A 25,783-nucleotide genomic window follows, 5' to 3' on the forward strand; every position below is an offset into this window, starting at 1 on the left:
CACTGATTAAGAAAATCATCGTTTGTATTTACAAAGCTGAGAGGAATAAACTCAACCCAGCGCTAGCTGCATTTGAATTATCCTCATCTAAATTAAACTGGCTAGACAACCAGAGGCCCACTGGGGATGCCTACCCCTGAAACCCACACCCTAAAACGCCATCTAACCTCTCTTGGATTTCCTGCCCTTTGGCGTCTGACTCATTGGGCTGTCTGCACCCTCTCTTTGGGCATTCATTCGGTCAAATACGCTCATTACCAATATTCTGAAGAGACCTACAACACAATGAATTACACAATTTAAATTCCAAAGAAAGTTTAATTCAGAAATTACCTATTAAACATTCAAGCATTCAAACAGAGCGTTTCATATTTTCTAATGTGAACTTCCAATTTATAGATCATAAAGAAGCATTATTCTGTACAGGTGAAAATCGGCTGGCTTTAGAAATAAAGACACTGATAAGGAACAATGATATGTAGAGCATACAAAACGCTGTTAAACCAGCAGAGTCCAGTCAGGTGCTGCTACTCTGGCATCTGAAATAAATGGTTTATATGCCATTTAATTGGGGCATCAAGAGTCAAAAACAAGACACAAATACACAACAGATAATGTCTTCCTGTGCAAATGCTCTGAGGAGGGAGGCAAATCCTCAGAGGTAATCACCACTTATCTTACCACTGTGAAAATAAAAACTCCCTCAACTACAGTTTCCTCTCACAATATCATTTTACAAAAATAGTCTACACAAGCAGACATAACTGCATGTGATGTGTGACACCTGTCTTCTGTAACAGATGCAAGAATTCATATACACTATGTAAAATATAGTTTGACAAACAGTACATTTAAGGAGCGTGCAGATTACTTATGGAAATGCTCTTTTCCATTGTATACACTCTTCACTTGTGATTCATGTTCACAGCCTCAATAACAATCAAGTTAACCAGTCTGGAAAAGTAGACTGGGTTTATCTTAAGGAAACTTAAAGACACTTTAAACAATACTAACAATGTAACAAATATCCACATTGTATTACATTCAATATAATTGTACAGTACACTGAAATTGCACATTTTCACCAGATATAGCAGCATCCTGACTGGTGTTCCCTAAACAAAACATTCTAGTACATATCAATGGCAACAAACGATTTTCAGGTTGTTCAACCATCAATTTAAGCACTTAATTTACAGGCTTTGTAAACTTGATTTCCACAGAGCAAAGACACATCCTTAGAAAGCAAAAAACAATCACAGCTTACTACAATTAGTTAGAAATGTCTTAAAAGGAAAGGATCACTTCAGCTGTGATTCAAGTCAATTGTTATACCACAGAACGATGCTCTCCACACACGTAGATGGCACTCGGGCGGATCCGCCTCTTAGTATGGCCAGGCAGCTGGGGGAGAAACTTAAAGTACTTGGGCATCAAATCAAGGCAGGCGTCGCGGAACTTCTTGATTCTCCAGTAGTAGATAAGGGGATTTAAAGCCGACTTGAGGTAGCACAACCAGAGGAGCCAGGTGCTGATCTCAAAGAAGCTGTTCTTGTGGTAGAAGCCACTGCTGAAGGTCGAGACTAGACTGTACGTGGTGAATGGGGCCCAGCATACAGTGAATATGGAGAAGAGGATGAGGATGGTGGTGAAGGCACGCGTCTTAAAGCTCATGTCAATGTTCATTTGGAAGGGCCTCTGCAGGCTCATAAGGCCCAGTTTACTGGCCTGACTCAGACTGATGCTGTCAGGATGACTGTGGATGCGAATAGTGTTATGGCGGATGGTGTTCAGGATTCCCATAAAGGTGTACAGCATGACCATGAATGGTACAAAGAAGAAGACTAGCATAATTAGCACAACGTAGGCATGATAGCCAGGTTCACCGGTGTAGCCAAACACACACTGTGGGGCTCTGGGGGGGATCTGTAGAGATGGCTGCCCAATAGCCAGAGGGAAGGAGAAGCAAAACGACAAGCCCCATGAGATTCCAATGAGAACCTTGGCTCTGCGTGGACTTAGCTTGTCTTGTTTCTGTACAATGATGAGGAAGCGATCCACGCTAATTATAAGCAGGATCGCCACCCCTTCAATGACAAAGAGCCAAAAGAACATGGCTGACACCCTGCAGAAGATGTCCCCAAAGATCCAATTTGTGGTTACAGCGGTCACCAAGGCAAACGGCATGTTCAGGACTGCCAGCATCATGTCTGCAAACGCTAGGCTAGCCAACAAGATGTTGATGGCAGAGCGCATGGCAGCACGCTGATAGACCATCAGACACACCACCACATTACCAAGGAAGGCCACCAACAGGATTGCAACGATGACGGTGCAGAAGAAGATCTGCAGTGGGAGGCTGAGGCCTGGCTCAGTGTCCTGTGATGCTAGACTCACTGGTTCTGAAAATGTCCTGTATCCCACAGAACTGTTCTCAGCCGAGGCCCGCTCCATTTCCTGGTGAGCCTCGGGGTGTTGGGTGGAGTTCAGCGCCCCAAAACCAACCAGGCTGGCAAAGGTTGTGTTGACCTCCACAGCATGAGTAATGGTAGTGTGAGTGGCATACACCATTCTTCCTCACAAGCAGCTGACCTGTGTTGAGGCATGGTGACTACAAGTCTTCTACCCTATGTGGTAGCTTCAGCAGTGGCATCCCAACACTGGGGATGAATCGTGTGACAGGAACCTGGAAACAGATGAGCAGACAGACAGAAGGAAATATATTCAATTAAATCTGAAATTTACTGAATAAAAAAACATATAATTTTGAAAACACACTATGATTTTTCTAAAATGATCCATTAATCACAATCACTCTGGTCTATTCCAACAAGACTTCTAGAATGAAAATACTTTTTCCAAGCATATGAAGGGTGTGTTAGTTTTAAAGCCTAGCCTTTATGCAAGAGTGCACTCTGATATATCCAGTCTTTTGAATTTTAATCATATTAAGGTAAGCTTAATCACCATAAACCTTGTCTCATAAAGCTGAGTATTCATTTTGCGTTATCCTAGAGATGAGGCTTCTTGTGCATAGGGGTTGTGTTGTACAGGCGCAGACAGCTGCTCACAATATATGCTAGTTTATACAAACACAAAGCATTAGTGGATACTGACCCACTGAAAGTCTGCCTTTGACACAGTAGGCTATTGAACAGGCTGATAAGAAAATGAACGCCAGAGTTTTCTGAATAAGGTAATAACAAGGCACTGAACAGGCTTTTTTTATGCATGCTAACCAGCATTAGCCTAGCCTACTCATCCTGTTTTCAGTGTATCACAACATAAAACCACCAAAACCACACATTAACACGCATGCTGACGATCAAGCCTAATATAATGGGCCATTTCTGGAAAGCATGATGGAGTAAGCAAATGTTCATCTGGGGACATCTGATAGCAATAAAAAAATTCTTATCGCTTGTCCAAACAGAGCATAGCCTATTATTTTACGCCTGCTATGGAGCAGATGTCCAGCTACGCCCAAATCTGATATGGAGACAGGATTTAAACATGTGTTCTCTGCTGTGGAGAAACATGTTTAGTTGAATTTAAGTCTTTGTTTTTGTTGTTACTACCTAGGTTAAACAGGTAGGGTTGAAACTAAGATAATCATAACAAACAGCTTGAGAGGACTAGCAGTCATTTTTAGACCTATAATGTACTAAAATGTAGGCCTAAAGTATTAGCACTGCATTGAGTAGAAACTAAGTACTAAATCCAAGGCCACCTGGTTGACTTTTTAATTAGAGGAGGGCAAAGTAGATTTGGAAATGGTACTGTATAAAAAATGTATCAAACTCAGAACCCCATTTATCAGCTACATTGTACAGCTAATGCCACTATCAGTCCAGCCCAATGGACCAGTGACTGCTACAAATCTTGCAATAAAACAGGGATGCCTGTAAGGCAAGGATTAATATGTTTAATCTGATACAAATTGGAGTCTTCACTATGTCCCATGGTGGGAGTCAAGGGTAAATGGAGTAATAAGTCTAACTTACTGCAGCATGCTATGTACATTTAAATAAGACCAAATTAATCCGAATTCAAATTAATCAGATTATTTTAAAAAGCTGGACCAAAGTCGGAATGCAGGTATCTAATGCAGAAACCATAGTAACTGGAGAAGGGAAATAGGCCTTGCTAGAATCACTGACAACATGGTCCTATGCAGAGTGCTTGTTGAACCCAGCATCAGACTTACAGTATCATCGAGTACACTGTCTAATGTGTGCATTAAAGACTACATTTAGACAGTTAATGCATTACATGCAAATATGCCATCAACTGACAGCAAGGGTCAATCCACCCACTGAAAGAATAACAACTATCATCCTACTTTATTTAGGGAAGCACAACACAGTAATTATCACTTAATTAGCTTGTCACTTAATCGATCTTAGATCAGTAAGCATCTGAATTTAAATGGCAATGTGGTAATATGCTAGCATCTACATCACATAATAATTTACATTAATCAAAATCATTTGTTCCTTCAATGCTGCTAACGTATTCTGCCATGGCTTGGGTTTATGACTGCCTTAAAGAAATCACTGCTTGCCTGCAAGTCTGCTTCTGTTGGCAACCTTATTGCCTGGACATTGACAAGGCTTTATTTATTTCCTGAGTAAAACGTCTAGACTGTAAAACTATTACCAGGTTGATTTAATCGGACGTTTACTGAACTGTTGGACAAAGACATTGATCTAATGCATCACATTGTGCTTTACATTAGCATTTTAGCTCAACCGTTGCCCTAGAAATAGACAGATGTTCCGTCTTACAACATGTCACTTAGGCTATCGTATCGTTACATTTAAATGCTTTCGGTAGCTGCTAAGTAAGACGGAATCTCATTAGGCTACTAGTTTTCACATACAAAATCTATAAATCAACCTTATTAACAAGTAACGTTAATGACAAACCATACCTTATTCACTGTCAGACGTGCAGGAAAATGTCGGTGTTGATCAAGTGATTGTATCAATAACTGTAGTGATGATCTAGTAATCACGTTAGAATCACGACAAGACATTTCACTCAGTAAAGATGTTGCTTGTGTGTGGCTGGATACCGGGTAGATATCATCCACTTGTTAAGGTTAACGTTAGCCTACATACTCAACGCGGACTAGCTAACAGGAGGAAGTCTTCGGCGACAAAGAAACACTGAAACATTAGATTGCGCTTAAAAAACGACGATGAGGTGTTCTAAATTCTTGAGTGAATATTATAAGGGTCGGGTGTTTCCTAAAAACGCATCTGTTGACTATAGTGAGTTGTCTATATCCACGTTAAACATGCGTTTACGCGTTCAATGAAAAATCACTGTTTACTCTCTTCACCAAAAGGCTTCTCACCAAGTTCCTACCTCAAAGCATAGGCTAATGAATGATTGCATCAACGTTAGCAACGCCTATCACGAGCTTCAACGAGACCAAGTTTAGATTGGCATTTCTTTAACCAATCGTATCGTTGATAGAGGGACATCACCGCCCAATATCAAGTTTGACTACCATAGCACATGCAATTAAAATGGCATGCATGATAACAATGATAACTAATTAAATGCATTAAAGTTTACTAGGATGAGGGTATTTGCCAGACTTTTTAAAAAATAGACACATTTAGAATATTAACAATAACAAATCATAATGCATAACATGTTCCACAATATGTAGTGAAAAGCTATGAGGGAACATACCCCTTCATACATGAAACACACTACTGTATGCTGGTCAAATGTCACAACTGCAGCTTTATTTGGTGCTAAATGTCTGCAACTTGGATCTGGCATTCATGTTAACATCCATTTGACATGTTCCAACTACCAAACCATTGCTCTAGACCGGTATCCCAATCGGATTAGATGATCAACCAGCCTAGCTGCGATCATGGAGAGTATGTGGTAGAGGAGCCCTATGGCTTTGTTTTTGCATGAGAATGAAGCCATGAAGTTCTTGGAGGTTTACAACATACTCCAAGTCAACTTTGTCAGGCTTATTACTAATCCATGTTCTTGGGTTGTTCAGTGTCACACTTGGGTAAACTAACTGAGAGTAGGTGGTAGGCCTCCTAATAGAGCCCTGTTGCTTTGGTTTACTATAAGAATGAAGCCATGAGTCTCTTCTACTAGGTTTGCCACCTACTCTGAGTTAACCTATCTAGGTATGTCACTTAATCACAAACATGGTATATCTAAGACCCTTCATTGCAACAGTATGAGTGTGGACTCGTTCAATACAATATGATTATACACCCTGCCATAGTGCACACATTATTGGCAAATGGTTTTGAGAAACATGCAAAAGAGGAAGGTGTTGCCTTGGCCCCCAAATTGCCCAGATTCCAATGGTAAGGAACAGAAAAACAAATCTGAACCATTTCAACCCCTCCTCAGGATCAGCTACTGCCATCTGAGAGGTAGATGCAACAGGGAATCTTTAGTACAAGTGATTGGTAAGTTGGAGCTGCAGAGGGACCAGAGGACTTAAGTCATAATTGGTTTGGCTCATTGGTGCACGCCAGGCTTTTAACATTTAAGGTTTCTCAGCAACACTCCTATCTGAGGCCAAAAGGTTGCAGGGCTACTTCAGTTTCTCAACGTTAGTCCCCATTATACATAGCTATTCAGTGATTAAGGCCATTGACTGATTCAAAATATTGTGCATCTTTTCTTTAAATTCACATTACAACATAAAACATTTTGTCTCTATAACGTGGTATTACAGACATCTTTAACGCAACAGTATGTCAATAAATAATTGTACTCCACTTTAGGCAGAAAAAAAAATACTTCTCAGTATCCACAGAATATCAAAATAAACACGTAATATTTGTGCACGAGCACACACAAATTCAACCTTGACAGTTTGAATCAGATATAGACAGAATATGCTCCTAGATCCTAAGAGTCCTTAATCTGTTGGGGCCCACCCTCATTGGGTGGTATTATTTTCACTTCAAAGGGGATAAAAAAGGTCAAAAGGCCCCGAGTATCTTTCAAGTCTAACGAGTACTCTTGGGCCACTTTCTCTGGAGTCCATGTCTGAGGTTCCCGTTTGTGGTGGTTGAGTGCATTGAGAGCCTCAACAATGGAGATTTTCCCTTTGGGGACGTCGGTGATATCGCAGATACCATATGGGTCACCTGGCAAGGTAAACTTTAACGGCCTCCGTTCAGCTTCTGCTTTCGTCCCTGACTCAGACGGCACACTCTGAAAAGCAACACATGCAACAATGTTTAAAAACAATAAACTAGATCTGGCCATGAAGGATTTTAATGCCAATGTTTTCTTATTATTACCATAATGTTCTTGAAACTGACATATAAATGTGTGGTAATATAATGGTTCTTATTTATAAATCTATTTCAGTGTATGTGACCATGTAGAGGCAGAACACTGCAACAGTGACCGTGAAAAGTAACACGTGTCAACACTGGCGGAGACTGCTATTGGAAAAGGGCCCTTAATCTGGTCTCTGGATTTAACCAAGCCAACGCAGTATGTAGATATCAGTGATATCGACATACTGCGTTGGGAATGGATAGCAGTTCTCAGTGCAAATCCCTTTATCTTTGAGAAACAATAACAATTATGCATCTGATCAATCAAACCATGTTTTCCAGACAATGTGGCCTTGAGGAAATTTGCATCACAGCATAGCCCGTCATGCCAGCCCACCATAATGTTACCGCCAGTCTATTAATCACCAACAACTCAGAAATCACTGTCTGATGGCCACACACTGGACAAAACATAGGCTTTAGGAAGACATACCTGAGGTGCTGGATCTTTTGATTCCACATAGACAGTCTTCAATAATGTCAGCAATGGGTCATTTTTCTTATGGATTTCCTCCGTGATTTCTAAAAACAAGAGTAGATATTCTCAAAATGTTCAGACAATACAGTGAAGATGTCAGTCACAAATAAGATAGCTTCTACTGTGACTGTGTGACTGGATGAACGCAATCCCAGCGAACCTTGCCGAGTACCTTGAGAGCAAACACGTGACAGACTGTCGTGACACTAGCTGCTACGTTTCTTACATCATTTGGCTTGGGGAACCTGTTTAGATAACTTACTGACTATTATGCCAAAACAACATTAACAAAAGTGGTCACAAATTAGCATCAGGTCATGCTGCTGTGAGTGAGGTTGCGAGCTGTCATTGCACATTACGTTAACAGATAACGTTACTATTCAATGTCAGGAAGCGACACTATAGTTTTGTTTTACCCTCTGCACTAGCAGCTAGAGGAAATCATGTCCCAGGTGAGTCCCAGACTATCCAACCCAGAGTTGTTGTCTATGGCTGGTCGGAATAGTGTGAACCAAGGTTAGCGTTGACGTTACCTAACTTACTTCAGTAACCTAGAAGCTATATATTTTATGGGTTAAAAAGTGATCAGCAAACACCTACCCTCGGCGCTTTCAGCCGTAACGTTAGTCACTGGAGTTGGGTGTCGGGGAGCAGAGACTGGTTTTTCCCTTCCTATTTCACGGTGTGCACGATTTTCTAAATTAAAATTTCTGAACATGCGTCCAACCCGAGCCCCCATCATGAACTGTTTAGTCTCTACGTTTGGTGCCAACCATAGACTGTATAAAGGTGTTGACACTTTGGTGTCAACCAAATGAGCAAAAAACTAACGCAACGACCTCTTGTGGATAGGATGACTCATTACTTCCAAACGAAGAAACATCTGAAAAACAGCGAAGGACAACGAAACGAGCTACTTTTTGACCAGATGGCATAATTTCTGCAACACTAAACCACACTGTCTATATCTGTTGCATTCACATCACGTTGCGTTGATAATTTCCTGGTTGTGAAACAATTTGCTACACAGGGCTTTTCCTCAACTTTGACCAGCAGGGGTCCCTGTCGGGCTTCAGCTTCATTGCCATCACAGTTCAACCATGACAGTTTGAGATAGTTGGTAAACTGGATAAAGGAAAAAAATGGTCAGCAATGGTCATCTTTGCCTGTGCAGAATTTAAGTGATCAAACAATTTCTCGAGGGTGGGGTTTCATTTTGTGCAATCAGTAGGTCTAAGTATAGGCTAAAAGCAGGCCTACATTTGGCCTACTGTTCTTAGATGCTTATGGCAGTGTGTTATCCATGAATATATTTATGTCAGTCATTGTGCCGTAACCATATAGTTGTTTGAAAATACAAATCCACACAAAATAGACCAGTGTTTTGCAGAATATTTAATATGTCGAACAATGAAACAGCAAAGGGCATAAGCCTACCAAGAAGCCTAAGTGTTTTAGAGTGTTACTAAAGACCCCTTTAAGATTTTGAAAAGCGAGTTTTGAATTATATAGCCCATTGCATTTTGTGTTGATCTCAAATTAGAAGAAATTAGCCTATGGCTAAACTACAACCTAGCTCACTGGTGCTGCTTCTCAAATAAGCGTTGTCAAGTGATTCCATATCATGCAGGAGTGGGACCACCAAGCACTGAAGGATGACCTGTCATAACATCTCCATCTGGTGGCAGCATATAGGCCAGCTTTTTTAAATCAACAATTGCATGTCAACTGTCACTGTCATGGCATAATTTTGGTTTAAATTTATCAGTAAAATGTATTTACTGATAAATCCTTGAGTACATGTCAATACACCTGAACTTGAACTAATGGAGATCATCACTGCATACTGTATACCTCACATGGAATACAGAACACGATGCCAACAGTTGAATAACCCAATATAGTTACTTTTTGAAAAGAGTTGAAAATCCTGGTTCATCATCAAGTATACCTTAGGCTACTGATTTATTTATTTGGCTGATGTATGTTAATTATTGCAGGGGCTGGTCTTCCCAGGGCAGCTTGGGGTTGAGTGCCTTGCTCAGGGACCCAACAGTGACAGGTGAGAATTGAGCCCACAACTTGTCTAGCTACTGCATGCTAGCCCAGCTCTCTAGCATAACACCATGTGTAGCCCTGCTAACATAAAGACCAGGTTAGATGTATTAGTCCATTATCTTAATGCACCTTTACCTTGTGATCACCCTCATGTTTGTCAAACTGTTTGTTATGTTGTCGTACCATGGTTCAACACGTGGGCCTTGAGAATGTGGGAGAATGTAACACATTCTCAATTTACTCTAAGTAGCCACATGACATTTTTTGTGGAGCAAACACTGTTTTTTCTTTGCTCATTTCATAGTGAGCACGAATTTCTAAACTACAATTCCTTGTGTCCAACTCAAGGCCCTATCATGAGCAACTTATAGGATTCAGTGTAATACATTCTCAATTAAAGTGTGTGTATCCATAATGCCATTTCTGCTCATTGTAATGCTAAAAACGTTTTCAATATTACTTCTGACGAGTGCACAGCTCCTGAAATAATACAGAAGGAGCCATACACATTATGTATGTGTTGAAGTTAGTCAATCATACAGTTCATTATGTATGTGTTGAAGTTAGTCAGTCATACAGTACAATGTATGTGTTGAAGTTAGTCAGTCCTGCACCTGTGGACATGGGATCTGTGCTGTCTTTCTAACACGAGTTGTGCAGATATTCAACATACAGCATCATACAGCAACAGCTCTAAAGAGATGAGAGGATTTCTTTTTTCATCTGAATGTGGTGCTGATTATGGTACAACTGTAATGGTATTAATAAGGACCACACAATGAAATGCAAGTCATATTTCTGTACTTTAATTACAAAGAGTATAAAATAACTTGAAAAATATATCTTGTTTTAACATATATACACTTTTATATATTCTTGAGAAACATAGGACATTTCCCATTCTGTGTAATTTACCATTCTGCATAGGCCATGACATGACATCTCTGCATTTTAGTGGCTATCCTGGGAGATGTTTGACGTGAGGCAGGAAGTCTGTTGCATGTCAGAGCTCATACAATCTTGATTCTAAAGCTCCACAGAAGCTTATAATCTCAAAGGTGATCTTGCTAAATACGGTAATCTATCAATTCCTATTTGGAATTAACATTTCCTCAACACCCCCATTCGGTTGGCTCAGGTCGGGTGTGCAACACATATTCACTCTCTGTAAACGGCAGAGGTTTTGAGTGTGGATTAAATTAACAACACGGTGGCACAGAGTGAGGCTGTCAGCACTGTGCCTGAGAACATGACGAATACAAACAAAGCAGAATGAAGCTGTCAATGATGAGGACACAGTAGAAACACCTCTGGGTGTGCAGACTTTGGGCTCTCTGGAAGCGTGTCAACAGCACAGCCAGGAGCAGGATGAAAGTGGCAATGTTTAGAATGAGGAATATCCGTATGTATGAGGTGGTGTTGGACAGGTCTTCGCTTCTGGCTGTAGCCAGCATATGAACTTCCTTGTATTTCCGGCCCTTTATAAAGCCGGCCTTCTTGCCTTTGCGGATATCGGAGTAATCCACGAAAGCCCTAGAGTCTCCGTCCCCTTCCTCCGGGACCTCTTCATACACACGCTTCATTGTCCTCTGCCTCTCCTTCTTTTCACTGCCCTCAATCAAGGCAAAAATGTCCGGTAGGCTGTCTGAAAGTCTGTCTCCAAGATTACCTTTCTTGCCAACCTTACCTTTGCCCTGCTTCTTGGTCAAAGCAAACATTTTCTCAACAGTTTCCTCTGTCTTCTTCTTGTCAGAGAATTGAAGGAGGCGCTCGGCAGTCTTGCGGAAATTATCCGTGTTGAGCACCCGCGCGAGAATCTGCCTCTCCAGGTGCTGGAAGACGGGCTTGACGTGCTGAAGGTTGTCCTCCACCACGTTCACATACTCCTCCACCTCCTGCAGCTCGCTGTCCCTCACTCCTGCCGCCTTCTCAAACACGATCTTCTTGTCGTTGGCCAGGACCATGGCAAACAGCGGCTTGGTGGCCTTATCGCCAGTGAGCAGGTAGATGGTGTAGGTGTGCTCCTTGGTTGTTAGATAAATGTCAACTCGCTGTGCATCTCCTCTCATATTGAAGCTCTGCACCTCCATCCCTGGTCCAAAGAAGATGTAAGCCACTCTGTTGTGGGGGATCCTCAGAGGCATAGTCACATTCACATAGTTTGAGCCATTGTAAGGATATCCACGTGGATAACCCTTGTATCCCAGAACTCCTCGTTCGCTATGGCCCGTGTCATCCATCCAAAACATTTTGTAGGCCTCCTCATCTTGTTTGATGAAGGCGCCATAAATGCCATTCATTGTGATGTCTTTGAAAGGTTGGTCAGTGTTGTGGAAGAAGCTGCTCATGGTCCTTGTCGGGCTGTCTTCTTCCAAGTGGATGTAATCCACCAGAATTAGTAGCTGAGGGTGAAGCAGGAGGAGGTTCCTCTGAAAGCTCTGGATCTTCAGCTCTTCGCTGTAAGCATATTTGCCCTCTCCGCGGATGAACACCATTCCCTGTCTCTCCAGGACGGCGTCCACTCTGCCCAAGCAGTCCGCTGCTGGGCCATGCTTGTATTTCAGCCACTTGGAGTTGCAGGCCTCAGTCAGCTGGCCCTCCCATGGGGCAAAGCAGCTCTCTGACACGGCAGGGGAAAACATGGCCGCATTGTTGAGGAAAGTGTACTTTGGGCCGTAGAGAGCCTCTGTGATGAATGGGACCCCATTGGGAGCGAAGGTGAAAGAGTTCTGGTCAGGGTGCTCATGACCTGCGTTAAAGTTACGCCAGCCCTTAATCCACTCCTTGTACTTGTTCTTGTGTACAATGTCATATATGGCACGTCCTCCCAGCTTCCCTGACTTGAAGGAGAGAAAGGTGTGGTTGAGCGTGGCTGATAAGGCACTCCCATAGGTGACCACTCCCCAGTCCTCAAAGTAGTGGAGTCTAGATAGTCCATAATCAGGAGGAGGTGTGGCTGTTAGTTTTGGATCATACCTATAGAATAAAAAGTAGATATAAAGATAGCAGATCAAATGACTCACAAATATAATTTGATGAGTCCGCTGTGTATGATACAGCCTGATTTTGTAAACACTTACCAGAGAAACTCTGTGTGCAACGTGCACCATCTCTGGCCTTTCCCTGCTTGGCCTGGCCCGTCCACTACACGGTTCTTTTGGATCATGTTTGCAAGCCAGTTCCCACTGCCATTTCGCATTACATATCGGTCCAGGAACACCAGCTGGCTTTCTGGACCATAGAACCAGTTGTAGTTGGAGTCTGCAATGGCAACACTGCGCTGGAAACCTGATGAGAAAAGAGCAAGGTCCATGAAAGATCACACAACATCTAAACATGAACTTCAATGCTCCATATGCGTCATGCCACTAAGAGGATAATCACACAATAAAATAATTGTCATAGCAAAATGAGACATAATTACATTATACATCTGGGCTCTTCTTCAAATGAAATATTTTGAACACATAACATATGTCAGAAGTATGCCATACTGGGAACAAAAGCTTTTTGTCCGGTCACAAATTTCTACTATAAACAGTCCTAACATATTATTAACCACACATATTGTTGAACTGAGTCAGAGTATATTATTACTTGTTTGGTGAATGTGAATAAATTAAACACAATGTTTTCATTAATTTGGCTCCATCTAAAGATCTGAGAATAGAAGCAGCAGTTTGATCTGAAAGCCTAGCAACTGCAAGTAAATATTTAACCAAAATGCATCACTAGAAAGCCAAGGATAACAACATGAAAGAAGGAAATCAAAGTGAGAATGACTCTTTTTGTAAAAGCCTTGATGGCAATCAAGGTCAGGTGAAGTGAAAGTGCAGACAATAACATTTGGGCTATCCAAATGAGAACACAAAGAAAAGCTATTCTTTTCTCATTCTGCTCTCTCTTCTGTCATGAAGATAGATAAGTGGAAAAAGTAGAAATTGTTGGTTTAGATCTCCTTTCTGGCTGTAATTAGAGCAGAGCAGTAAATATGTGCAGGCTGTGCTGTCTAAACACAATACAGCTCCTGTTAACAGGGAGTTGTAAAATGCCCAGGGCTGACCTGCCGGCCTTCTCCATGGCTGCCCTCCCCCTGACCTTCCAACGGGCCTCTCAGTACTGCCATGGGAGGAGAACTTCACCTGACAACTTAAAGAGGTCACCAAAGAAAGGTGGCCGGCACACATGTGGAATCCTAATCTGAGCATGTGGTGTTTCTCAGTAAGACACAGCTTCTAGATTCTAAAGACTGGTTTACGTAGGTTACGACTAGACCACAGTCAATGACTCACCACAGACAACACACACAAACACTCAGATTTGTTAAAATACAAAAATAATATTAAGTCTGACATTCAAGGTAATTCACTTTGTATTTAATTCACTCTGCACAAGTCACTAATATAAGCAATGCTCTATACTGGATCAATAAAAGTATCAATAGGTAAACATAAAAAACATTGTAAGTGATGAAGCATATTAAACTATTTTAAAACTGTAGGATGTAGATCAGCATGTAAATGATATGGCCCGGACAGGACTGAGGGCCAGAGCCAGGCAAATATCAAGGATTTAGAGATTTGATCTGTAAGATTTCACTCTTTTGATGCAGGCAATTTTCTCCATCTCCTTCCCTTCTTACTTACTTACTTTCCGGTGTGAATGTTAAAGTGGCAGTTTTTATTTTTTGATTATCACACTTGTCTCGCGCACAGTCAAGAGGCTATCGGATAACTCAGAGTACATCACAATGATTTAGGGACTGTCTACAAAATCATGTGGGTTATACAAGCATAAGGATCAGTTAACCTTGGTATGCTGTCTAATGTCTCCACCACTTTGACAACTGAAAATAAATCTCACTACAATAAAAAGTCAAACAATGTGCATGACCATTTTTGGGTAGATGATAATTAAATTGTTACATGGAAATGAAAATATGTTCCAATGTAGCTATTCTTCGATGACCAGTCTGATGCAATCACTTTTGCCCCAGTGCATGTGTGTGTGTGTGTGTCCTGAAGCGTATCTTGCGTAACTCACGGTTACTCTGATTTCCTTTAGTAACAATTGGTCTTGACTACATTTAATACTGTATACTGTAGAAGTACCTCAAGTACCTCAGCCAGTCAGTGTACAACTTGAGCTTGAGATACTTTCTCAAAATGCATGTTGTTTCAGGAACAGTTCAATGTTACACAGCTAAACAACTGGCACTAGATGTAAATCCCCTCACAACAAACACAATATAATGGCTTTTGAACTATTTAGACCAATATCTGTTTTAAAATACACACGTTTATACTGTACCTTTATACACCTCTCTCAAAACAAAGACGGGCACAAAGACACAAAGTGTGTTTTTCTGACATGAACACTGATGAAATGGAGGCCTAATGTCTATGTTCAGAAAGCATGTGTTCAGTGACCTAAGAGTCTTTACTACAACTTTACAATACACCTCTATATTGGAAGTCATTGCCACCTGTCCACTGAGGTGATGAGTTAGGCTGGTGATTTCCTGGTTCTGTGAATTATGGGTAACTGCCACTTTCTTGGCACTTGTCACTTTCTGACATTTACATGTAGTGTTTCCCTTAATTGTTAAATGTGGCATCCCAAGATGGGTGTAGTTTATGACCTTGGTAACTGTGTTTGTGGTTGTGAGAGTGGGCTGGATCCCAGTTATGGAGGCCTCTTTGTAAGGCTCTAGAGTAACATCATTTCTACACAGTGTGTGGTTGTCTTTTCCCAAATAGCATTCAAAATAACATTCAAGAGCAAAAATTCCTGACTTTATCAAGACTTTTGCAGGTCTGAAAATCAGTAATTCAAATGTCCATAATTCTTTCAGGCTATCCAGGCCTGCGCAAGCACCCTGCTACAGAAGTAAATGATGGTGGGGCATTACCTGGCAGTAGAGTCCGGTACAAGAAAGCAAAGTGCTTATGAAGCCATGGATGGTCAAAGTGGCTGATGGCAAAGTGGCGCTGGACCAGGAATATGTATTGGAAGAGGGAGCGAGTGGTGTAAGTTCCATAGGCCACACCTTCATACAGTGACCCATCAGTCACATCCTGAAGAAGCACCATAGATTTCTCCATAACATCCAGAACTTGCTTGGTCCATAGGTACGCTTCCTGCAGATAACCTGGTGGACACATCAACGTCATGTGTACATTACACATTTATCATTTCCTCATGTTTATATTCATGTATTAGCTCACTCTACACATGATAGGTTTAACACAGCATGCATATTCCCTGTACACTCTACATTTTTTTAAATTAATGTCATCCATGCTGAGAGAGAGCAAGAGCATGCGCGCAAGAGAGGGAGAGAGAGAGAGAGACATTGCTTTAATGGAGAAAGTGACTGTGGCTTGTGAATGAATGATCATTTTCTAAGGAAACTTTGAGTCTTTAGTGAAATCCTCAAAGCACTATTCACACACTGAAGTATTTCCATCTGTCTGTACATTCATGGAACTCAGATCCTGAAGAGCCACTTGTGGTCTCTTCTACTTTCCTTACCACTGTTAACCACCGCAGTTCACAAGCAGATTCCATGTACATTAAATGCCAGAATACCCAGTGCAGAGCCACAGGCTCGTGGCTGTTACGGATCAGGCTGTAAGGTAGTGAGGGCCAGATGTACTAACGTGTTTTTCGCCCACTTCAGGCGTATTTGTTTCGCAACGTGCGTGTAAAATCATTGCGAGGTATGTACAAACAGGCCGCAATGATGTAAAAGCGCAAACTGCCTGTCGCGGGAGCTGAACATGGCTAATTGCGTTTTTCGTGTCATGCATAATGCATTCATGGGAGGATCCAGGGGAAAGTGGGAGTTTAGCATAAAAAGATGGGAGGGGAAGAGTAAAGAGCGCTTAATTATGTATTCCGCGGTATGTACAAAGACTGCTCCTGAAAGCGCACGTCTATTCTGCGACTAAATACTTCCGCCTTGTAAAAAGCAGGTGTTAATCCAAATTGCAGTTCAATGCGTCAATAAGAGAACCTTTCAAAGACAACAGAATCGCTATTTAGAGCACCAGTTTTGTAAGTATTTGTACTATCAAAAGCAACCTTAACTTTCGTTGGCCTTTTGAATGTCTTCCTTTCACTTTCACATCATTCACTTAAACTTTTCTACTTGCTATATTTGACCAATTTTCTATAGCCTACGTGCACAAGTACTTTGAGTAAAACTACTGATCTTCATTATCTCCGTGCTTGTTGACATCTTATCAGGTATGGTATAATTTCATGATCGCTAAACGTTTGATTCTTCTTAATGTTGTCATCAGTTAACTTCATTCAACTGCGCTTGTATAGGCTCTGCCATTCAGTTGTGGAGGTTCGTAAATTGCGTTTATGGGCGAAGAAAGGCAGAGAAAGGCAAGAGAGGAGAGGAAGAGTTTACACTAGTTTGATAAATAAGACGGAAACTTGGGTCTGACAGCGTTCGTAATCTGCGGTTTGTCCATGATGCTGATAACGCTACGTTCGCAAATGTACGTACATCTGGCCCTGTTCTGAGAACCAAACGTAATACTGTGATTTGCAAAACGCATGAACATAACACTGTAGTGCCCAAATCAACATGGTCAATTTTCCCATAGCAAAAAAATGAGTTGTACAAACTGAGTTGTAATAATATATAACACTTTATGCATACTCATAGTTAATGGACTTTTTCCAAGTGTGTGTTTTAATTTTGGAAGCGTATACAAAAGAAGCTTTTCAGTGCTGTGTAACCCAGCAAGACTGTGGCAGCAAACACGAATGCTTTGGCTCCAGAGTCACTGGGTTCATGCTGTTGGAAGCTAATGAGCGCTCTTGTTTATTAAACGACTAGAAGAAAGGAGTATGTTTTGTCATGCTGAGGGATTAGTCTTGACTTCACCACTGGGGATCTTCATAACACCAAAGAATCTGAAGTCCAAAACTATAACCGTTATTCCCTACACATCCACCAGAGTCATACAGGGCTGTACATGTGCTTCTGACTTAGCCCAGACTAAATAAAGAGCTCACAAAGTAATTCATGCAAAAGTCCATAGGACAGGTATTCCACGCTATAATAGCTGTTATTTCTTTGGGTGCATAGTGTTCAGATGGAGATATAAAACAGTGTCAAAACACACTGGTAAGCCTGGGAATGATTTGGAGGGCTTCAAGCTTTTTTCTTTGGGAAAGTATCCAACAGCATGTGCCATTATTGGGCCTGAATTAGCTTTGAAACTCTCTTACATAACACTTTTTCCCTTATTTTCATTTGATCAGAGGATACCGTATGGGCGGACTTCTCCCACATATTTGTTGCATATCGTCTACAATACGACTCGAGCTTACAGTAATTTGTCAAGTTTCCATATAATGTCTTTTATCCTTCAAAAATAATCAGTATAGTATAGTATATATACTTTTTTGATCCCGTGAGGGAAATTTGGTCTCTGCATTTAACCCAATCGGTGAATTAGTGAAACACACTCAGCACACAGTGAACACACAGTGAGGTGAAGCACACACTAATCCCGACGAAGTGAGCTGCCTGCTACAACGGCGGCGCTCGGGGAGCAGTGAGGGGTTAGGTGCCTTGCTCAAGGGCACTTCAGCCGCGGCCCACTGGTCGGGGCTCAAACCGGCAACCCTCCGGTTACAAGTCCAGAGTGCTAACCAGTGGGCCACGGCTGCCCACAAATCATAGCTTTAATTTTGAAAATATCGGTCATAATTTCTTTGCAGCAAATGATGAACATGAAAGGACTCCTTTCAGAACTGACTAGCAGCTCTCATTGCACTCATTTCCACAAAAAGGGACAAGATTAGGACAAAAATAGAACATCTCACTGCAAATGTGTGTCCAGACATGCAGACACCTGTGCCTGGAATGCACCTATCCCTTAAGAGCGTCCTGCAATCAAGTGATCTAATGCTTTCTGCCACTTCCCTTCTCACCCCATCCTCCAACCACCATGTTCCCTTTCCTTTTTTTCTCTGGCTCTCAGTTGAGCAAATTACTATTGTGTGTTAATCGGGGTCAAGTGACAAGGTCAACTAATGCAGCTGAACTGACAGAGTAAAATGTGGCTTTATTGTCTGCCTGAAAATGCCACATCAGCTTTGTACCTTTGCCTACTTATTTCCTGCCTACAAACAGTGAAAAAAAAAACACTGTGAAAGCATTTATTTTTTTCTCCTTGTGTCTGAACAACAGTGTAAAGGAAGGAGAGTGCTTTTCATCCCCCTGACCTAGCATTCCATGCCAGTTTACACCACAGCACACATCATCATAAAGCAGCTTGTGAAGGGGAAAAAAAGAAAAACCTCAACACAGTTACCACAGCAATCTCCACACGCCTGTTGTCATTTATTTTATATCAACTCTGCCCTTTTGTACAAGGAGCCTTTCCATATAAACAGAGCAAGCTGTTCCTGCTGCTGATGGCTGAGAACAACGTGCAGCCCTAGACCGTTGCCCGAATGCCTCCAGTTAAAGCAGCAGACTATTAATGATGTTCAAGCCAGCAACATTAGCTTTTTCTAAGGGCTCACAGAGAAGGAATATATGGGCTGGTTGTATTGTCTTCTGATAGTGCAGTGCTGCTGGGTGGAATATATGGGCTGGTTGTATTGTCTTGTGATAGTGCAGTGCTTCTGGGTGGAATATATGGGCTGGTTGTATTGTCTTGTGATAGTGCAGTGCTTCTGGGTGCCGTTTCAAGGAGAGAATGAAAGCGGAAAGTCCACGCTGAATGTTATGGAATCATGCGGAGAGTTGCTCCACTGGAGAAACAATTAAAGGGGATTAAGTGGAGCAATGGAGAATGACCTCGGGCTGACTGAACTGAAATTCCAGTCAGGAATGCTTCTTCCCTCGAGGGAGAGGGACTGGCAAAGCTTCCCTTAAGACATCTTACTGAAAGCATGTGCACTGGCCTGGGGACCTCTTGTTTTCATTCAGGTGGTCTTTGGGCTCAGGGGGGAGTGCTTTGTATTGACTAGCCTTATTTTGTGCTTATAATGTGCTAACACAACAATACTTTTATAGACCTTTATAAATACTGTATGTGTCATAAATATAGGCAGAGCCTGGAAGAAATTCTATCCCAAACTAGAGCACATTGACAGACTATGGATGTGTGTAGCATGGAAGTCTATTTAGCTTCACAGAGACTCACCCTGGGTCATGAGGACGAGGCTGCCGGTTAGAAGGGCCACACAGTTGGTTGGCTGGTGGTTATGCAAGTACTGGAAGCCCCAACCTCGATGGTAGGACTTCTCGTACATGTAGCGAGAGGCGTTGCCAATAACCTGCAGGAACCGCTCCTGCTGGCGCTTACTCAGGTACTCATAGAGGAAGTCGTAGGCCGTGGCGAAGCCCACCAAGGAGTGAGCCATGGGCACCTCATCCCACGGTGCATCTTTCACCAACCTGGAAAATAAAGAGCATGTCACTGGAGACAATCTACTCATGCTAAATGGTGGTATCTTGTGTTGGGAACAACTTAAATTTGCCAATAGCAATTTAATGTGGTCTTTGAAATATCCATAATACCACATAATAGTTCCAACACTGATGACAATTTTGTGTACAGTGTTGTGTATTATCTTATCGTGTATGTGAAATGAAACATTTCAAACCATTAGGCCAAATATAAGCATCAAAACTGATGTAAGTTATGGTATTCAGACAAACCAGAATAAGAATTACAGCATTAGGATGGTTTAGAATGACATGATATATTGGCTGACAAACAGAAAGACTAAATCCCTATTTTCTGAACAATATTCAACATCAAGCAATTACATGACAACTGTGCTAAATGTAGATGTGATCAAGCCATTTAATACAAATACATTGACCCAAAGCTTAAAGTTCCAATGAATCACTATTCTTATATTGCCCTGTTTCACAAAAATACATTAAAAAAGTATGCACTCCAGGTTGGAGGTTTACTGAAAGAATATGGTCTTTCTGGTTCTTGGTGGAAACATAATTTTAAGGTCATGGACACCACAACTAATTTTTATGGCCACTTGTAAGGTTTCTTGAGAGGTTCTGGAATTGTAATGAAAGTGTGTGTAAGGAAAGAACCTCATATTATGCCTTGTTAAAAGTGTGAAAACACATGCTTGGTGGATTTCAATTTTTCAACTGCGGCAGAGCAATGATCTTTGAGGACAGAAATAGAGAGGGGAGTGAAAATGTACTGTTAGTTGGGCGTGGAATGGTTGACTTTTTCAACTAAGATGCATTCTCAAATATTAGCAGGTGAGGTCTGAGGTTGCGTTAACACCAAACAGATTTACTTTAAAGACTCACTGCAGCTGAATTGGAATTGATGTAACCTGTTGCATTGGTTTCATATGTGTGTAGCACTTGAAATCTATTTTCTAACTCCTGCTGACTCTGGTCAGCAACCTGTTCTAAAGCAGAGGTCTCTGCCTCACACAGCCACAGGATATTCACCCCTCTGCTGCCCATTTCATTTCCTCTGAATGCGGACATGTTCGGCAGCGAATTCAAACAGCTGCAAAACACATTTCCTGGACCACAGGTCTACTGGACCACAGGGCTCTCCAACTGCTCTGTCACTGAGAAATGTATGGACAGCAGAAACGTACACAGCGTAAAGGGCTGCTGCTGTCAAACTCCCAGGGAGCCAACAGAGGCCGGTCAGGCCGTACATTAATACAGACCAGGGATATCCTGCCTAGGGGAACCATGTTGTTCAGCGTTGATGACAGAAACACATGTTAACCTAAAGTGACCTGTGCTGCTTTGGGCACAACACACACACACACACACACACACACACACACTGCATACCTGTGACAGGTATGATTTCAACCAAGAAACTCCTAGATGTCAAAAACACATAACAAGGTTTCATTTTATGTAGAGCTATACAATATATTATATATTACAGGATATTATGCATCCTGTACCTCTCTCTGAACAACACACATGACAGCTGGAGAGAGCAGGAGACAGAAGCAGTACCCACCAACTCGGCTGAGCTGCCATCCTCTCCATGTAGTCGCGGACTAAATCCAGGGCCCCGGCCCGATGTGGGTAGAGCAGGCAGAACATAGACAGCACTCCGAGGTTATTTCCGTAGACCTCGTTCCAGCGGGCGCTGAAGTCAGCGGGGCTCCAGGGAGGCAGGTACTCCTCCGGGTGCTCCAGCATGGCCTCGCCGGCCTCACGGATGCGGCTCGCTATGCCCTGATGCGTCTCCGCCGCAGCTCGCTGGAGATCCTCCACGTCGGACTGGCTGAAGTACAGCATGGGATGCCCGTCATAGTTGCCCCCCAAGAAAGGGATGCCCCCACTGGAGTCTATCTCTGCACGTGCCCGGACAAGGTTGGCACACACTAGACTTATGAAGAACACTGTGGGGGCCCCACGGGTATAGGTTCTCATCATGACATCAGTGGCAGTGCTGTGGCATTTCCAGACTCTCAGCTGAGAAGGAAAAGAGAAGAAAACTGAGCCATATTTTCCCCACTTTCTCATACAAAGGCTCTGCATGCCTTGAATAATTGGATACAGCTGTATCCCTGATCATTTTGGCTCAAGTGATTATTTAGGCTGAGCTGTAGTTCCAAGATACTATGACAAAAATGTACAAATGTTTCATTCTTTGATTCTTTGACATTCTTTCATTCTTTGACGTCTTTGAAGAAAAAATAGGATATTTTATTTCTGGCTTGCAGTCAATTAAAACACCTAAGGTAACCAAAATCATATTTCATACAGACATCTCCATAATACCACAGTATTTCCTTAAGACAAAGTCCATCCATTAACAGGAGTCTATCAAGATGTACTCTCTATGTCTGATTATACAAGCAATGCTTAGAAATATACACAAGTATACCTTCATTTTTAGACTTCAAATTGTTGAAATTGAGTTAACTGTCAATGGCAGGGTTTTGTGAGTACATATTGTGGTCTAGGCTAAATGTCTATGACCAAATGTTAGAGAAAGAATCTCATGCCACTGCCAAATGGAAAACATTTTGGCTGTCATTTACAAGTCAGGTTACGAATGTTATATGTGGAATTATCATTATCTTTTTGACGTTTTAGTGATTTCTTACTTATGGAACAAATTAAAATCAGATTTTTGATAGTATACTGTTATTGCTTTAGATTGATTGTTTTGATATGTCCTGTCTAGCATAAGGCTGGAAGAGGTGATGGACTGCAATGCAATACCTAACCTTTGACCTGTCACATTCCTTCCTGATGGACACAGTCAAATACCTCAACCTTGGAGCACAGTGGAGCTTGCATAAGCTCTGGAGTAAGGAAGCCAAACGCACATGTGTTTGAAAAGGCATGGAGGCCAGATTCACTTGGAGCTTTAAAAGAAACCAGATGAAAATGAAGTTCTGTCCTGGTCTGCTTGATCTTTTTCTCAGTACAAAGATAAGCTGGGGAAAAAACTAATCGCTACATCTTCAACAGTGACTTCAAAAGAGACATTTATCAAAAACTAGAATGAATCATTTACCAGCATTTAACGAAGGCGCGCGTCATAATATTTAAGAGACGTCCTGGTAAGATATCATCTGACCCATTTTGGATTCGAAACATTTATTTGAAAAGTAGGCTAGGACACATGCACAGAAACACCATTTTGTGGTCTGAAATGAATACTGTGAAAACCACAACAGGTTTCTACCTCATGTTCTACTTTCATGCATATTTTTATCCTCTCCCACATTAACACCAAACCACCCGCAGGCTGCATTCATCGACATTTATCTAAACAATGTTAACAAAGTGGTGTATGGACATTGTTTAGGGTAGAGAAAATACGATATTATATAAAAACAGGCATAAGCCTGATCCAAAACATGAGTTGAACCAATAATTAATTTCAGGCATAATCTAATAATTATGCAAAACAGTGGGTTTATTGAGCCTTGTAATGTAGACTACGGAACGAAATGACTAGGCTAATACCACAGAAACCCCGGGCGCAACTATTTTCCAAAGTGGGCAGACCTATTACAGTATTTCTGGGAGAATAACTTCATCAGAAACCGGACCAAATACCCACAATTTGATTGTAGTAATACTTTAAATATAATCTTACCTTCCTAATCCGCTAGCGTCATGTTGTCCATGTATGTTTTTCAACTTGTCGTGAGCTTGATTGATACATTCCATTCCCCGCATTCATTACCCTTTCCATCGATACATCGTAACTTCTCCGAGACGGCCTGTAGCTGAGTGAGAAGAGAGGTCTGTGGGCTGGGAAACGTCACCATCCGTGGCTTTTAAGGAGGCGCAGTGGGGGAAAGGGGATTAAGGAGACTGAGAGCAACGTCATCAGAGAAGTGACTTTTTCGACAACGCTATACTGTATATGATAAGATAGGCTATTGTGAGTAGGCTGTTATTATATTTTTGTTTGATCAATGTTAATCTAATAAACTAATTCTTCTCAATCTAGCGTGTCAGTATGCTACACATAGGCAACATACATACCTGTACCATAAACAACCGTTATAATAGGCTAATAATAAAAGCATTGATTACATGAATAAAAGCATGTTTCTTCGCCATAGCTATTGCCACCATCATCACAATTGTATTTATTTTATCTTGTCCATATCTAAATTGGCATCATAAACAATGCACTTGCATTTTCCTACGTTTCTTTATTTCTTCTGGCTATTATTTACAGTTTTTCTCAGTTGCTTTAGCGTATTACTCAGATTAGAATTGAAATTTTCAAAACAGCTTGTCCAAACTTCATATCATCTTATCACTTTTACACATCATTAAAGCAGTTTCTTCCCATCTTGAACAAACATCAGTGCTTTCCATGCAACTGTGTTTGTACAAATGTCTGCTGCTTTTTACATTTTTAATTGCTAGTGTCATGTTTGTAAAAATGCACTGTGGTTGCATGCTGAATAGTCTTACCCCATAAAACAAATTGGCCTTATTTCATTGCTTGAGTCAATGCAAAAGCATTTAACTAGCTGTCATAACTAGTTGTCATAGTCTGTCTAGCATATACTGTATTTGTACTGTATTGTAGTTTTCAGACCCTTTCAAGTTTTTCATATTTTGTTGTGTTTCAGACTCATCTTAAAATTCTGCACACAATTCCAATACTGCGTAATTATCCCGTTTACATAAGTATTCAGACCCTTTGTTATAAAGCTTGCAATTGCGCTCTGGTGCATCCTACTATCAATGGTCCTTGAGATGCCTCAACAACTTACAGTTTTTCTCAGTCGCTTTGGTGCCTTTCTCAGATCAGAATGAAAATTATCATAACTATTAGTTCAACCTCCACAACATGTAGTCATTTGTGCACATCATAGTAGCATTTTTTCCTTCCTCTAAACAAATTGCAAATGCTTTTGAACATGTATCAGTTGCTTTGTCATGTCAGTCAAAATTAACTATACTTATGGATGCTGAATAGTCGTTCCCAATAAAACTAATAGTCTTCATTTCATTGCTTGAGTCATTACATTCAAAATTGGTGAACTAGTTATCAAATTCTGTCACAATGCTGTAGAATTGCAAAGAGCATATACCATAAAACTGTGAAACGTACATATTCAGTGTCTTGTACTCACTTACTCCCCTAACTACAGCAATTTGTAACTCTACTGTAGTTTTCAAATGGCTGTACAAGTACTGTATAGTGCTGTCTTTTTCAGGTAGTGTCACCGAGTTCTGACCTTTTTTTGCATGGGAAAACACTGAGAGCATAAACTGTCGTAATGAAAACATGACAAAGCCATTTGACTATCTTTTTCATAAACAATGGTGTCAAGACTTCTCATTTTGATGACACTGGCAGTTTCATTGACATAAATACTTGCTTTTGAGGAATGGACTATCCATTTTGAA

The 25,783-nt window shown here is 41.3% G+C and overlaps 3 protein-coding genes across 3 annotated transcripts; all 3 read right to left on the reverse strand.

The window, feature by feature from the left end:
- Positions 1-298: 298 nt before the first annotated feature.
- gpr63 (G protein-coupled receptor 63) lies at positions 299-5,395 on the reverse strand. The gene is made up of 2 exons (XM_042094628.1): positions 4,934-5,395; positions 299-2,686 (listed from the first exon to the last, which is right to left on the reverse strand). Exon 2 carries the CDS (start codon positions 2,569-2,571, stop codon positions 1,330-1,332), a length of 1,242 nt encoding a protein of 413 aa, XP_041950562.1. The 5' UTR covers positions 2,572-2,686; positions 4,934-5,395; the 3' UTR covers positions 299-1,329.
- Positions 5,396-5,740: 345 nt separating this feature from the next.
- Positions 5,741-8,600, reverse strand: ndufaf4 (NADH:ubiquinone oxidoreductase complex assembly factor 4). The gene is made up of 3 exons (XM_042094647.1): positions 8,428-8,600; positions 7,783-7,871; positions 5,741-7,218 (listed from the first exon to the last, which is right to left on the reverse strand). The coding sequence occupies exons 1-3, from the start codon at positions 8,567-8,569 to the stop codon at positions 6,910-6,912; spliced, it is 540 nt and encodes a 179-aa protein (XP_041950581.1). The 5' UTR covers positions 8,570-8,600; the 3' UTR covers positions 5,741-6,909.
- Positions 8,601-10,669: 2,069 nt separating this feature from the next.
- On the reverse strand, positions 10,670-24,166 carry dse (dermatan sulfate epimerase). The gene is made up of 6 exons (XM_042094612.1): positions 24,003-24,166; positions 21,900-22,360; positions 20,070-20,323; positions 15,797-16,036; positions 12,966-13,173; positions 10,670-12,861 (listed from the first exon to the last, which is right to left on the reverse strand). The coding sequence occupies exons 2-6, from the start codon at positions 22,319-22,321 to the stop codon at positions 11,115-11,117; spliced, it is 2,871 nt and encodes a 956-aa protein (XP_041950546.1). The 5' UTR covers positions 22,322-22,360; positions 24,003-24,166; the 3' UTR covers positions 10,670-11,114.
- Between the last annotated feature and the right edge of the window lie 1,617 nt (positions 24,167-25,783).

Source organism: Alosa sapidissima, chromosome 6 (assembly GCF_018492685.1).
Source record: "Alosa sapidissima isolate fAloSap1 chromosome 6, fAloSap1.pri, whole genome shotgun sequence".
Lineage (NCBI taxonomy): Eukaryota > Metazoa > Chordata > Actinopteri > Clupeiformes > Clupeidae > Alosa > Alosa sapidissima.